This window comes from Poecilia latipinna, unplaced genomic scaffold (genome assembly GCF_001443285.1).
Source record: "Poecilia latipinna isolate Pla-1442-1.1 unplaced genomic scaffold, P_latipinna-1.0 Scaffold1243, whole genome shotgun sequence".
Classification (NCBI taxonomy): domain Eukaryota; kingdom Metazoa; phylum Chordata; class Actinopteri; order Cyprinodontiformes; family Poeciliidae; genus Poecilia; species Poecilia latipinna.
In genome coordinates, this window is record NW_015113859.1 from 120,875 (window position 1) to 136,882 (window position 16,008).

Sequence of the window (16,008 nt, forward strand, 5' to 3'; positions counted from 1 at the left end):
CCGAGTAAAGGAAATTTTGAAAAGGGAAACCCCCTGGAAAAAAAAAAAAAAAAAAAAAAAAAAAACAATAACGTATGTTTCATGTGACCCCCCCCTCCCCCCCAAAAAAATAAAATAAAATAAAAAAAATATCCCCAAAACTTTTGGGAAAATACTCTGGACTTCAGACATGAAACTGGATTTTCATTAAAAAAAAACAAAAAAAAAAACTTTATGCTTTCTACTACATCTAATATAAGTAAGTAAGGTGGAGGTGATGTGAGCCGTTTGTTTTTTTTTAAGACCTTGATTAGATGTAATTTTCTTGCTTTTGGTTTTAACAGGCAATGTTTTGAAGAGGTCTTTAGTTCTGACTTAAATCTGATTGCAGGGTTGTGCCATAAGCTTAAATAGACTGGTCATGGTTGACAAACCACTAATCTAGCTGACTAAAACAGTTTTGGAAAGAAGATTTGGCCAAAGGGCTCATTGCTAGTTATCACACATTCATGACTGCCATTATTGCTGCCAAGGATAGAGCGACCAGTTGTTCGGTTTGAAGGCAATTACTTCACACATTTGGTTGAAATATCTTTTCGCCCCCAAATTATCATTTGAAAAACTGCTACTTGCATTTAGTCTAATCATCTTTGCAGACTTTAGTATCCAACTGATGCAGTGACAAAGAAGCAAAAACACATGTAATCTGTTCCATGTTTATTATTAGATATTGTTTAACTTTTGTGACGCAAATATGAAAATACAACTTTTTTGTGTTCTTCTTGCAGTCACATAAACTTCAATCCTGTACTTAAACTCTGGTGTCAAAACATTTGGCATTATAATAATCACAATAAATATTACATGTCCTTCATAATAGCTCTGAGAATTATTATAAAATAATGTCCAAGCAGAATCAAATATTAACCTTGATATAAAAAAAATAATAATTACTTGCTTAATAGCTGCCTCAAACATCACAAAAGCACAGAACAACTTTCTGGCACTATAAATTAACTGTGTGTTGTATATCACACAGTATATATGTAGATAGATGGACAATATATTTTCATTCACTTTTTTGTTTTAAGTATTTGACTTTCTTGCTATGGTATGAATAAATACATGAAATATATGAATACATCAATAAAATGAATAAATAATAAAGCCTGAAAACTTAGCAGGGGTGTTTGCACCTTTTCTGTTGTTTTTTGCTACTCTTGATAAACCATCAACTAGCCTACAGAGAAAGGGTCAAAGGTGCATGTTAGGTTGTGTTCAGCATTACTGGCCACTTGTTTCTCGGGGAGGCAGAATTGAGGCTATGACCTTCAAGAAGCTGTACAAATATACTCTCTTCTGTTCTCTGAAAATGTTGGACCTCTACACTTGGCTTTCATAAAAAGTACTTTCATGGCTGTTTTGCCTCCAGAGTGCCCTGGTGGAAATTTCAGCTCTATTAGGAGGGAAAAGATGGCCCCATTTTTTCCTGTGATTTTCACGACTTCCATTTGGCTTTCTTCCAGGTAGGGTTGCTTTTGATGCACTAAAAATATGCAGATTTTAGGCAAATGACTGGCAACGGATGTGTAAGCAGTTGTCAGGTCATTGGCAGGGAGACTATTCTAAGAAAGCCTTTTCAGAACTTTTATTTTTAGCTCGGATACACAGAAAAAAGCTACCTCCGTCAGTCTATTTTTCAAAAGAAAGCATTTGCAAAGTCTACACTGAGAGCATTATTAGGAAAACAAAGCATTTCCTGTTTCAATTCAAGGTTTTATAAAGCATAAAGAAATAAAAATGAAGAGTTTTTTTCCCCTAGGTTCTTAAAATAATTAAATTCAAGCTCAAAAGTACAAAAAAAAACTCACAGAAGATTTCACAAAGTCATCAGTGAAGGTGCTTTTGAAGAACAAAGAACAGAATGCTGATGACATGGGGTTTAAGCAATAACTAGCAGCCAGGTATTGCTAATTAACACTTGATTGACTGACAATCAAAAAATGTGCCAAATCTATGAAACCAGGAGTTTTAGCAATTCGCAGGTCTGGAGAAAACAGGCTTGTGTGATGATGCCAAGAGGAATGACATCAGCAATATCTTCAAGAAGCAACTTTTAAGACTAAAAATCTGGAAAAATCTGTTATGAGAAATGGTGTTTACAAGAAGTAAACATGAACGAGATTTACCAATCATAAGAAGAGTCAACATCCAAGCAAATTCACCTCATGATCAGCTTGTCTAAAACTCAGATAAATGGGAGAAATCCAAAGAGACACAGGCTTCAATTAGTATGTGAAAATGTATAGCTTGTATTATCCTCTCATTGTGTTTTATCTATGTCTTTGTTTTAATTTGTTTCATCTGTAAATCACTTTGTGGTTTTTATCTATAAAAGTTGCTCAATAAATAAAATTCCTTCCTGTTTGGAACAGTTGAATGACAAACTCTGTTAAAAGCATTGTGGCATTATGACATATATGATGAGCTACATCTGAATGAGTGATTAGACTTCTGGAATAATGTCCTTTGAACAGATAAAGTACACTTAAACATACTTGGCCATAATGGTTTTAGCCTCCAAGTTGCAGAAATTACCTTTAATACATTCCCACAAATATAAGCAACTCTATTTTGTGCACAAAATGTCTTGTTCTGCAAATACTTTAATCAAACTCTTTTTTTTTGGTTGCTTTGTAACTGAACTAATTTAGGTTTCCTACACATAAAGGGAATCAATGCAGTGTTACCCTGCCTCAGTTTACTTACTGCATAACTCACCCTTATTTTTTTTTATATGACCAACTTTACAAATGAAGTTGGCAAGGTTTCCCTTGGTATTCCAGCAATTAGATATATCCTAAATAGCAATAGAAGAAGCTAATATGATCTTACTGTTATTGCTTTTCAATGGCCTCATCAACAAAAGAGAAATGCACTTGAGAGCAAAACATAATAAGACAAGGGCACTTGTGGCCTGCTTTCAGTCAATAATACAGACATAATAGCAAACTTTGTCTTATGAATCAAATCAGAATGACACGGGTAATGGTGCTAGTGCAAACTGTTGTAAAAATAAATCACACTATGCCCGGAATCTTTTACTGTAAGATTTTTCAAAGGCTAACAGTGTAAGCATAATGACATGGGAAGAAAGAAAGCTTAGCATACAAATTTCCCTAAAATTGTACACCTTCGAGAGTGAATGCCCTCCTGATCCGGCAGATTTGTTGATGCAGCAGCAATGAGAATTGTTTTACATACAAACAAGTGTTCCTCATGACAAGAAGCAAAGTGCAAGAATACATTTTGACAGTTGGATATTTGTCACTTGGAGTCTCAGCTGCAGGCATAGGTCGATTTTTTATTTTTTTTTTTAAACAAAAATCTTAATATTGTTGAAACTTATTCCTACTTTTTACATTTTGCACCACAGTTCTCTACCCTAGATTGCTCCGAGGCTTGCAGGATAATTTTTATGTACCACCACAGAGCTCCTATGTGATGGCTCAGAGTCAACAAGTTATGTTGGCTCCTTTATTCAATTGCAAACAGAAACTTGCATGATTTAGTTGATTCACTGACGCACCAAGTGAGGAAACACAAAAAGTGTTTCACTTTCAGCAGAAAAACACACAAACAAAGTAACTTGAAAACATGGCAAACATACAGCTCCCCTAATTAACCCTACTTCTTGTAGCAATGACAGCTTTAGCAAGACTGGCAGTATAAAGTGTACCACACGCCAAGTTGCATTTGCCGTCTTCACGTGAAATCAGGTGGAAGAGCAAAATGTTAACTCAAGAAACAGCTTTACCATAGTAAAAACAAAAAAGGTAAAAGCTCTGCACAAGCAGCCCTAATGAATCATTTCAGAGACTATTTGATGAAAACAGGGCAAATGATGCAAACGATGCGGCAATTAAATTTACACTCCAAGAAGAACTCAACATGTATTTCAGGAAGACATTGAGCAATGTAATAAAGATTATATTTTTCCCTCTGATTTTTTTTTTTATTTATTTACTCAGGGCACACTTGACTAACTTCATCTTAGTTAAGTTTCAATAATGCATGATGCTTTAAAAAGTGTATGCATTGTGTAGAAATGCCCACTTAAATCTTCAGGTATGCAGTTTAGTAAGTTAACCTTTGCAACATAACATTTTTGTGATAATGTTTAAGAGGAGCTTACATTTAAAAAAAGTTATTTAATGAAGAACTGCAAAGCAGTTTTAACAGGTTCCAAGCCTGTCCAAGCATGTCAACCTCTGAACACCTCCCCACCTGGTGCTCCCTACATGCATCCTGTTGGCCTTTTTGTACCAAAGCATGATTAATTACATAATACGTTCCCAATTTCTAGGTAAACCAGATAAAGCAGCACTATATTCTCACCTTCATAGAAGATCTTGAAGCCACTGTTTGATCGACTGTTGTCAGTTGTAAAAAGCAGATATAGGAAGTTACTGCTACTAAACAGGAACTGAGGGACCTGGGTTCCATTAAACGAGCCAATCAGAGGAGAAAGCAGGTTTGGACCGTCGTGCACTTCCAGAAAATCATAACTCAGCTCAGTTTGAAACCTTAGGGGTAGAAGGATAACAAAGATTAGTAGGAGAAAGAGAAGGAATGTTTGTATTCAGCACAATACCTACAGTTTGCTACAAAAAGACTAATTATATAATGAAAGATGAGACATAACTGGCAAGCAATCATGCTGATTATTGCAACAGCACAAGATCAATGGGCATCTTGGAAATATGACATGATATGAATCTGTAGCCACTCGCCGGTCTCCACATCAAACAGCTGCCGTTAGTGCAGGGTTTCAGCAAAATGAATCAATATTGTTGGGGAAAAAACAGTACAAATAAGTTCACAAAGAAATTAGAGTTGCAACATATATTACAAGAAAATGTTGCGTTGCCTGCACATCTTCACAAATTACATTATATTGTCACCTTCCTTAAATAGTGATCCAAGTCATTTTTTGCCAAAAGTGATTTTTTTTTTTTTTTTTTTTTTTTATTTTATCTTCTGGCAAGAAAGATGTGGAGATTTGTTTTTACCAAAATCACTTTTGGCAAAGAGAGAAAGGCTGATTAATGTCACAAATAATGCTAAACAAGGTTTTAAAAAGTGTCTAATTGTCTAGACAATCTACAACTGTAAATCTACATAGTAAGTTATAAAGTCTAATAAGATTTGGGATTTTTATTTTATCTGTAACAATATGACCTTATGGAATTACAATGCCCAGCAAAAGTATTTCAAACAATTAATATTTTTCATATTTTATCACATTACAATCAAAAACTTAACACAATGTAGGACCTGTTTGTGAAGTGGACCAAAAAGCCTTCAAGGGTTTCAAATCTTTTCACTAAAAATATCTGAAATATCCATTCATTTGTGGTTTGAACCCTGTAAATTTGAGTTACACTAATTGCCTTTAAAAGTCACCTAAATAGTAAATTACATATATTTATATCTGTCTAATTTGGTAAAATGCAGCTCTTCCATAAAGTCCTCAGGAAAACGTTGCACTACATAAGCAATCAAAAACCAAAAGTTAAGGACTTTTGAATCCATCAAATGAACTTTCTGTTGTAGAAGCAAAAAGGTCTGAGTAATTAAAATAATAAATATAAGCAGGATGAGCTTTTTGCTCATGCTTACAGAAGCACAGACATAAATGAAATAGTTTAGATGAAAGGATATTCATTTATTAGAATGGCCAAATTAAAATCCAAACCTAAATTAAATTAAAAATCTGCTTCAAAATGTGAATGTAGATTCTTAAAGGCACTCTTTCTAAGTTATTTGACATTGGTAAAACTATTTGTAAAGAAGAACAAGCAATGAATGCACAGATATACCATGAAAGAGTTGGATTTATAATTGTGGCAAAAGGTGGCCCTAGAAATAAATCAGCTGAACATAAACGTATGTGACACTTTCAGAGTTTTCTTTTGTGGAAATATTATGAAAACAATGAATCATTTTCCATCTAAGAATTTTGCCATTGCTTCATGTGAAGCTTGAGGTTTTGACATGTAAAAATGTGGAGGAACATTAAGGTGCTATATCTGCCATTAATACAAGAAAGATAAATAATACTTGAGGCTTTTAACATCTCACCCACATCTGTGTTCTGAGCTCTATCACAGATTCCCAGAGTGAAGGTTAAGCCAAATACATGCAGAGTATTTGTTAAAAGCTGTACGTGCAAATGTATTTACTTGAAGTGTATGCGTTTTCATATACTAGTACATTGCCTGTGATCAATTTCTATATGTCTTTGTGTAAGTGTGAGTCTGTTTGTTTCCACGCCCAAGTTGTTTCAGTAGTGTCATACAGACCTGTCAAAGCTAATCTTGATAGAGCGTCCTGCCTCGGCCTCAATGACCCACTCACAACTCAGAGAGTCTTTGTAGTAGCCAGGCCACCCCGGGGAGAGAATGACACCAGACGGCCCTGAGTAGTGACCCCCGCAAGGAGCTGGAGGAGGAGAGATAAAATGGGTTTTTAGGATGGGAAAAGATTGAGAGGGGAGGAGAAACATGGACATATTGTAAGATAATGAAGGATTTTTGAACCCACATAAAAGATGAAAGGAACATATAGCATTGAACACCAAACTACTATGACCTCACAAATTGCTAGAAATATGTTTCCTGAGTGTGGTGAAGAAAGCCCACTCAGATGATCCTTTTTTTCCCTGTTCTCCTTCCTGACTAAACAGCTGATGTATCTATCCAAAATCCACTTAATCATTAACTCGTCTGTTCCGGTACCTTCACATTTGGGAATTGGTCCGCTCCACATCACGTTCCCTTCTTCTAGTTGGCATGTGATGGTGTCAGCTCCCTGTGTTTTGATGAAACCTTCCTCACAAACCACAGAGATGGAGTTACCCAGCTGGAAATCGTCCCCAAAGCGCCTTCCATTTAGAGGTATGCCAGGGTCAGGGCACTCATTATGCCCAAAAGCTTGTAAGAAGAAGACAGAAACAAGATGCAACGTCAAAGGCATGAGCAAGGTTACAACAATGAGGAACCAAGCTTAAAGAGAAAGAATCATTTTAGCTGTAGGTTTTTAAAAAAGTAGTAGTAGTAGTCCCTTGCAGTAAGCAGGATTATAAGAAAGTCTTCTTTTCCAAGACTTGTGGGTTGGCATCAACCAGTGAAATATAAAAAGAGACAACAAAGTTGTTTTGTAGCATAAACAAAAGCAAAGAAAACTAAATGGGATGGCAGTTTTCTTTTGTAATTGTTATTGGACTATTAAGTTTCATTTTTGCTGAAGTGAGGTTGTTTGTAAAACAAAAACAGGCATTTTTGTACCAGAACAATATTAGTGTATGTATTAATAATCAGATGTAATCTAATAATGGATTCATATTTATTTGTATTGTCTAATTATTTTTACACCCCCTGCTTTGACGATAAATTAATTTCAGCCATATAAGGTAATTAACTGAGTTAATTAATGAAGCAAAAAATAAAAAACGGGCTTAACATTCTCATATTCTGGTTAAATAATGAATGTGTTTAAGTGTCCCTGCATATTTTCTCATGTAAAAAACAAAATCCATACATTTCCAGACTCACTTTCAAACGTTCCCCTTCAGTGGATTGATATAACAAAGTCTTGAAATAGACATATTTTTCCAAGCTCCAGTTTTCTTGGCAGGCTACATCTTGAAAATACTTAATTTGGATCTAAATCCATTCAATAAACATAATTGTTCCGCTTTCAAAAAGGTGTTATTTTTTATTAGCTTGTTTTTATTTTGATTGTGCAATTACAGCCTCTCAATTACTATTCAAAGCTAGTGCTACGACCAAGGCTGTTTTGTTTGGTACATTCTGAGAAAAAGAGAAGGCAGTATTGAGGTCGGCCACGTACACAAGTCCTGGGTGTCCATCTAAGGCACCAGCATCCATCTCTGTGAAAAAATAAAGCCCTTACAACAGCCAGCCAAGAGAACAATACCCTCCAGGAGGCAGTCATTATCCACGTCTTCTATCAAGGAAGGACTTGAGAAGAGCAGATCGAGTGGACTCACCACAAGGTGCCAACCATTCATGAGTCTCAAGCCCAAAGAAAGGCTAGATGAGACTTTGCCAAAGAAGACAAAAAAAACATTCACAAAGGCAAGATCTGCTCTTGGAAAACCCTTTGAACAAATGAAATAAAATAAGATAAGTCTTAAGAATAAGTCTGAGGGGGCTTTCTGATGTACATTTATAGATCACTAGGGAACTATCTCACAGTTTTTTTGTTTGTTTTTTGATAACATGAGAAAAGTCAAATTTAGGCACATTATTATTAAGTGTATAAAGATTTACTGCATGACCAGATTTAGCCAAATGCAACTGCAGTTACGGATTGGCAAAGTGTCCCCAAGGAGCCATTCTTTGTTAATGTCCATATGTTTGAGAACACAGTGAGTGGATTTTAGTAAGATGTAGCACAGCATTGAGAATAAAGATTTATTTTAATGATTTGATTAACAAGTCCATTTAATCTGAGCTGCAGGTTAAAGATGTTTTCATATTTTATAAGGTTGTGCAGAGGATTTAGTGATAAGCATCTTTGTCTCATGGTTGAGGCATTTCTGTGTGAACATTTGCATACTGTTAAGGCGAGTCCACAAAATTTCTCCAGGTATTCTGGCTTCATGCCATCGGTCAGATACATGCAGTTCATTGGTGTGTGAGCATGGTTGATTTTCTCTATAGTGGTCTCATGACAGACCAATGACCTCTTCAGGGTTTAACCTGTGTCTCATCTACTGATTGCTGGAACAGTTTTCACATCACCACAATCCCAAATTAATAGGTACAGAAAGTGGCACTTAAATTTAACAACAAACATTGATACAGGTTTATATGAGTATATACTTATCAACATTTTCTGTTATTTAAGAAAATAATAAATAAAAAGAGGCAACAGAAAAATATTTTGATAATGAAAGTTTTCTCCATTTTCAAAATAATGATTTACATCATTTGACAATCTTTTGTTGGCATCATGAATATAGGTTGTTTTTTTGCCATTTAGTCAAGCACGTTTTCACATTCTTTTAAAGTGCTGAATAATGCATCAACGCATTTCTTTTTTAAAATATGTTATGTATAATAGTATATAAGATGCAAGTTTAAAAAAATATATCACTCACTGCTGTAGGTGATGTTGAAGCCTCTCCCTGACATCGAATGATCAGCCTGAAACTCCAGTTGCAGAATGTTGCTGTTGGACGTAAGGTGTGAAGGAACCTCAGCCCCTGAAAAACGTCCCAGCATCGTTGCTTCTGACTGATCCCCATCTCTGATTGTGAGGAAGTCGTAGGGAGGCTCCAGGTCAAAGTCATTGAAGGCCAAGTGAATCCTCGAGCCAGGTTCAGAGATAATCAGCCACACACAGTTAAGGTTGTTCCCGTAGCCCTCTGGGTAATCTGGGGACAGTACTGTCCCCATGGGCGCGGTGAAGTTGGAGAAACAGGGGACTGTATGATTGAACATGGACAAGACAACAGCGAGGATTTATAAAACTTCACTGATGCAACTACAGTTATTTGTCTTAGAGCATCTCTAACAGGCCACATTGCTCTCTAAAGGGTGCATTGTGCCATAACAGAATTGTGCACAGCGATTCCAGCAGAACAATGTCACAATTGTGTAAGTAGCTCAGAAATCAGGAGACAGCACAGCTCCCATGGGTACGGAGTAGCTGGAGAAACCTGAAACTACATGGAGAGTGGCCATGTTGCAGTAAAACTGCATGAGAATACAGAATTGCAAAACAGGGATTCTGTGTAATGGATACTGTTCTATCTATCTAAACCAAAGACAGGGACACTGTCATGACAAATGTTGAAGTACTACATATTACATGTTGCCTTTTACTGTACATGAATGCAGGAAAACAATCATTTTCTTCTTTCAGTGTAACCCCAAACCCATATGTTATTACCGTATTTTCCACACTATAAGGCGCACATAAAAACCTTCAATTTCCTCAAAAGCTGACAGTGCGCCTTATTATCCGGTGCATCTTATACATGGACCAATATTGAGCCACAACAAGTCTAGCAACTACGGTAAGCAGCAACCGACTTAATTTTCGCCCGTACAAGAAAAAGCGTGTGGTGCATGCTGGGATAGTTGTCAGAATGCTAGTTTGTTAATAAAGTTTGACTGACCTATCTACCTACCGACCGTCTAGAATCAGGTCGTCTGCAGGTCATTTAGCACCACATTCTCCACGAACATGCTGTGTGTGAACGGAGAAGGGTGATCATCGTCCGGCCACGCCCAGTCGCGGAAGGTTCTCCTCGCCGACCGGAGTCGGACTGTCAACAAAGTGGCTTTAGACATTCATCCGGGGTGCTTCGACTAAGGTTACCAAGGGACCAGCCCCTATACATTTAAAGCCAGGAGGGGGCGGGGGAAGACAGACAGAGATTGCAGCGGCAGCGTGTCGGTTGGTCTGTGTTACTCAGAAAGCAGTTGGGCACAATATCACAACACCAACACAGTGAGTGAAACAATGACTGGGGCAGCCTACTATATAAAGTACTCGGGGACCACTTCTTTGTTATTACACATCCACATTTGTAGAGTACGGAACAAATCGCGTACCGTTTAGGTTCAATACGGGACGGGTGGCAACCCCAACTATAGTGTCTATTCTATGCGCCTTATAACGCGGTGTGCCTTATATATGAAAAAAGTTTTAAGATAGGCCCTTCATTGAAGGTGCGCCTTATAGTGCAGAAAATACGGTAGTTCACAAATATACATTTGGGCTCTTTACAAATTGTGTGCTACATTTTCTGTTAACACTTTAATTAATCCCCCAATAGCTTAGAGTTATTGTGAATGTTCACAGTGTACTACTAACTGCTTTATTTGCCGTTATAAGAAAAAAAGATTAGTCCAGACTTACATATGCAGATGGGGATATTAGCCGACCACTGATTATTGTTTTGGCAAGTAATCATCCTCTCCCCAATGAGCTCAAATCCAAACTGGCATTTGAAGCGAAGAACATCCCCATTTAAAAATCCATTGCCCTCTTTGTAGCCATACAGAGGTGTACCAGGATCACCACAACTATCCTTGTCAATCTCTGTAGGCAAAGGGAAGAGGGTGAAAGTAGAAGATTGAGTCAGTTTAAGAGCTTTAAAAAAACTTTTCTTGATATTCTCTATGTTCTCAGAACAGTCGGCTTTAAGCTGAGAAATACATTTTGAAATCAGACAGACCAGACAGTATCAGGGAGGAAGGTAATGACAGACACAAAGACAAAGGCCATGTAGAATAATATCACCATTAAACTTTGTGTACCTTTGTAGTTGATCTTGAAACCTATTGAGCCCACACTCTCATCAGACTGGAGATGGAGCCACATCTGATGGGACATACTTACTATCAGGTCGGGGACAAAGCTCCCACTCAGCCTGCAGATAAGACACAAGAACTATGGGATCAAACAACACTTTTCTAACCTCACATCATTGCACAATACCACCCACATGCTACAATCCCTTAACACATAGCGAACATGGACATAATGCCGTATTAATTTGGAGCTTTCATATTATTCATTTGAATCATTCTTTTTCCAGGTTGGAATAATTGTAAATTTTGCTTCAGCTGAACAAATATGATTCTTTTCAAATTCACATATGGTCAAAATTTCACATGCAGCCTGGGCTACGTACATACAGTTCCACCAAATGCATATTGTCAAATATTCACTTACAATTTAAACCTCATTATTCACATGCTTTTCCAATCTACTCCAAGCTTCAAACATAATTATAGCAAGATATTTGACCACATGTTATAAACTGGTATTAGGGCATTACCAGTACATGAAATGCATCAGGACCATTTCACAAGGTTTATGCTAGTCTGATCCAACCATTTGAAATGAAGTATGGAAATTTGTATTGAATCTTTGTCCAAATGGACCATGTATTCCAGGTTTCAAATGTCAAACACTATCAGACATAAGGTAGTTTTGTTTCTTATGCTGAAGAAGAGATTCAGCATAAGGGAACCATCAAATTTCAGGCCCAGGATGAACTGGGCCCGAATGACTAGCGTCTTTGTCAATAGCAATGGACAAAAAAAAAAAAAAAGCACTTTCAAATCCACTGCCGGTTTCTTAAAAGCCTTTTGTAAAAAAGTTTGTGGCTGGGCAAAATATGGCTTGAGTTATATGTCCATAGTGACAAGATATACATTTGGGGGTTTAATGTGAGGTTTTCAAACACAGAAACACTGAATCGACTAGGTTGTGGAAGGATCTGTTTCACTGCCCAAGATACTAGTGCACTGCTGAAAATATGTGGATTAAAGCACAAGACAACAAACCAGGTAAAGATGAATTATTCAGCTTTGCCTCAAATGGAAAGCCTGACAGTTAAAATTTGGACACAGCAGGGTCTTCTAACAGCACAATGATCCCAAACACATCAGAACTGGTTTGGGAATGGATGAAGCAGAGTAGCAATACATTTCAAGAATAGCCCAACCTCAACTCTATAAAATCCAGAGACTGCGCTTAACAGTCAAGTCTGAGCCAGGATGACAACTAGTTTACATGTACTCTATCATTTCTGATAATTATATTTGTCAAAATGTCCAGTGGTAATATTATCCAGCCAGAATTGTGTCTTTAGCTTGTTGGTGGCTGCAAAAGCAGAAAATGTCTCAATAATTTGGCTGACATTTTTCCACCAGTTTAAAAACAGAATGATTGGCCTAAAAAAGACAAAAGCATTTCTTACTTACATTTGAATTATAGTTTTAGAATCTCCAACTTCTCCTCCATCGCCGATGGTTAGTGAATCATAACCAATTTCTAAGTCAAACTCTTCAAAGTTGATCTGTATAACCTGTAATTTACACAACAAAAAAATGTGTTAAAAATCTTTAAAAAGTCTTGAAATTCAAAGAAATACTGGCCTTAATTTATACAAATTAGATTCAATTACTGTAGTGACAGTAAATACTGATTTATTGAGTTTATGAATATTAAGTGAAATGACTATATTCTGTTAGCATTATTCTAACATTTTGCACCCCTTTGAAAATGTCTAAAAGTCTTGATTTGTACCATTTAATGTGGGTGTTGGGAATTTTTGTAAGTCACCCAGCGACACTAAAACACTCAGACAGAACCATTCATGCAGTCAACCTGAGAGTTGTATTTAAATAGTTAAATGCTTTCAAAGCATATCCACAATAAATTAAATACATCTCTACTATCAGATAAGTCACCATCTCATTTATATGAAATCCATATCAGAGCTGCTCATTTCCATAAATTCCCTTTTGGGAAAATGTTTCTGGAGATGGGTTCACTGTGAAAGGAATTCTACAAAGGAAAAGTCTATTAAATGCCATATGCATTTGGTAAGGTCGACAGCAACATATTTGATCAAGCAGTGCTATAACAGCTTAAGAGTCCTCCCAAACCCACAATTCAAATACTTGCATAACACAACATATATTCTGATGCAGCAAAGAAATGTGCACTAAACATCCCTAAACTCAGATTCAAACAAAAAGAAATTTAAATTGCTACTAGAGTAAGACTTTATCAAACAGAGTGTTAGCATCCTATACATCTCTTTAAATAACTGTTCTACTACAATATTCAAAAGGAATAAACACATTTAACACAGCACCATGAATCAAACTCCACCAAATAAAATTTAAGTCATTATATTTTGCTTCTCTGCATTCCCCAGACTTATCTTTTTTGGCTGTTGTTGATATATCAAGTTTAACAAAATGTACAAATCATATACAATATCAAAAAGGATAGCGTACTAAGAAATCGATTTGGCAACAGCTGCTAACATAATCACATTAATCAGTCTGCAGCAGAGAGATTTGCCAGTGAGCTACAATATTTGGGCCTGGACTTTGCCTGGATTACCAGTGGCAGGAAGAATGTGTTCATGACACTAAAGTCGCATCTGCTGATGACAAACAAGATGACTGCCTGCTCATCCTAAGGCCCTCTTTTTTCTGGCCAGGGGGAGGACAATGTCTGCGCACCATCCATGTATAGCAGCCTCATTACAATGCAGAGAGAAACATAATTACCATAATAACACTAATGGACTAAGTTTTACTGCCAAGGAAAAGCCTTGTTTGCCTAGGAGAGAGCACAGTGGCACAAAGCTATGGTAGCCGCCGGTCAGAGAGGGATCTAAATGAGTCTTCATTGGTTGATTACTGGTTATTGGTCATTTCACTTAGTAAACACTCTGTATTATTCGACTTACTCTTAACAGAGAAACTTGGAAAGATTTCTGTAGAGAGATGTTTATGACCATTAGCTGCAATCTTTTATTTTTAGGGTTAAGCTTTACACCTGACGGTTTTTTCTCAATCTGTTGCTCTGAATAAATTAAGTAAATTATTCAACCATCAACTGCCAAGTCAAACAAATAAAATCCACAGCAGACATTTGATGTGACAGTGTCAATGAACTCTAAAAAACCTGTTGCCCTCAGAAATACACAGTATTAATAAGAAGTCTAATCTTAGTATTTATACAGTTATTCTGTGAAGCTCTCAAAGGTTTCTATGTGAACATCAGTGAAAATACAAAAACATAAAGATCAAGGAAAACACCAGGGCAGAAGTAAAGGTGTGAAGAAACTGCATAACTGCAGGTAACCATGTAAGGGACACACAAGAATACATTGTTCCTACTGTGAGGATGCCTGTCTTTGCCTGGTCATAAATAATGGGATGATGGAGGAAGCTAAATAATGAGCAGTCCTGGAAGAAAACCTGTTGGAGGTTACAAAAGACCGAGAGACACCTTCCAGCAGGACAACGACCTTAAACACACAGAACGAGCTACAATGGAAAGAGCTAGATCAAAGCATCTTTGTGATGGAATGGCTCAGTCAAAGTGCAGATGTCAAGGCAATTAAGAATTGGAGGCAAGACTTGTAAATGTATGATCACAGATGATCCTGATCCAATCTGACAGCTGTTTTGAGAACAAGGAAAAATACAAAGTATCAACTTGAGGGCGTTACAGCTTTTATTAGCAATGTTTGTAATTTCTGTTCCACTTCACAATTATGCATTATTAGTCTGTCCATACGACATCAAATCCTGATGAAATACATTGAAATATTTTGCTTTAACCTAGCAAAATTTGGGATTGCTTAGCAACTGAAAACGTTTACCATTTCAATAAAATGATTTGCTTTCATACCTGCTCATCACAGGATCTTAACATGACCAAAAACAACCAGAGGGTACTTACTACATCAAGAATAAAATAAAGCAGACTAACACCTATAAAAATTTGCTCTGCTACCTTGTTTGGATCGCTCGCAGTGATGATCCACACACACTGGGAGTTGCTCTCATACTGGATGGGGAAATTTGGTGATGTAAATGTCCCAGACGGCCCCTGCAGATTCGACCCACATGTTTTCACTGCAAGAGAACAAAATCACAAAAATGAAGACATTTACAAGATACAGTACTGCACAAAAGTTCCAGGCTTTCCAAATGTTTAAAATCTTATCACACAACACTGTCAGGACTGTCTCTGATCATTCCCGAAGACACTGTTTGCTGCTCGACAGTGTCTCCAAATACACAAACAGGATCATGAAGAAACATCTTTAGTGATTGAAAGAACAAGGATCTCTGCAAAAGATATTATAGCCCCAAAAGAGCCCTGAACGGAGTTTCGCCTGTCTGTGATTACAAGGAGGGGGGAAAAAAATCCTTAAATCTTCCAATTCAGACATCTCTCCAAGATGCCTGGAACAACTTGTCAGCTTTGTGCATATTCACATGAGCACTGATGCTTCTCAGCATGAACTCAATCTTTTATTATTTGTATCTACATTATCAATCATCCAACGTAATATGCTAAAGAACCCAGAATCCTCTTCAAACCCAGTGTAAATATTGAAGGAAATGATGTCCGAGTAAGAGACTGCAGCCTTCTGCATTGTAA

At 36.9% G+C, this 16,008-nt stretch overlaps 1 protein-coding gene across 4 annotated transcripts in view; it reads right to left on the reverse strand.

The window, feature by feature from the left end:
• The window catches only part of LOC106960921 (CUB and sushi domain-containing protein 3-like), a 220,871-nt gene that overhangs the window by 119,084 nt on the left and 85,779 nt on the right, over positions 1-16,008 (reverse strand). For all 4 annotated transcript variants that reach the window (XM_015054319.1, XM_015054321.1, XM_015054318.1 and 1 more), the window contains 8 exons: positions 15,355-15,476; positions 12,795-12,898; positions 11,340-11,452; positions 10,939-11,121; positions 9,170-9,496; positions 6,780-6,974; positions 6,345-6,483; positions 4,378-4,565 (listed from right to left, as the gene is read on the reverse strand). In XM_015054319.1, the coding sequence (XP_014909805.1) occupies positions 4,378-4,565; positions 6,345-6,483; positions 6,780-6,974; positions 9,170-9,496; positions 10,939-11,121; positions 11,340-11,452; positions 12,795-12,898; positions 15,355-15,476 (1,371 nt within the window). The remainder of the gene's footprint in view (positions 1-4,377; positions 4,566-6,344; positions 6,484-6,779; positions 6,975-9,169; positions 9,497-10,938; positions 11,122-11,339; positions 11,453-12,794; positions 12,899-15,354; positions 15,477-16,008) is intronic.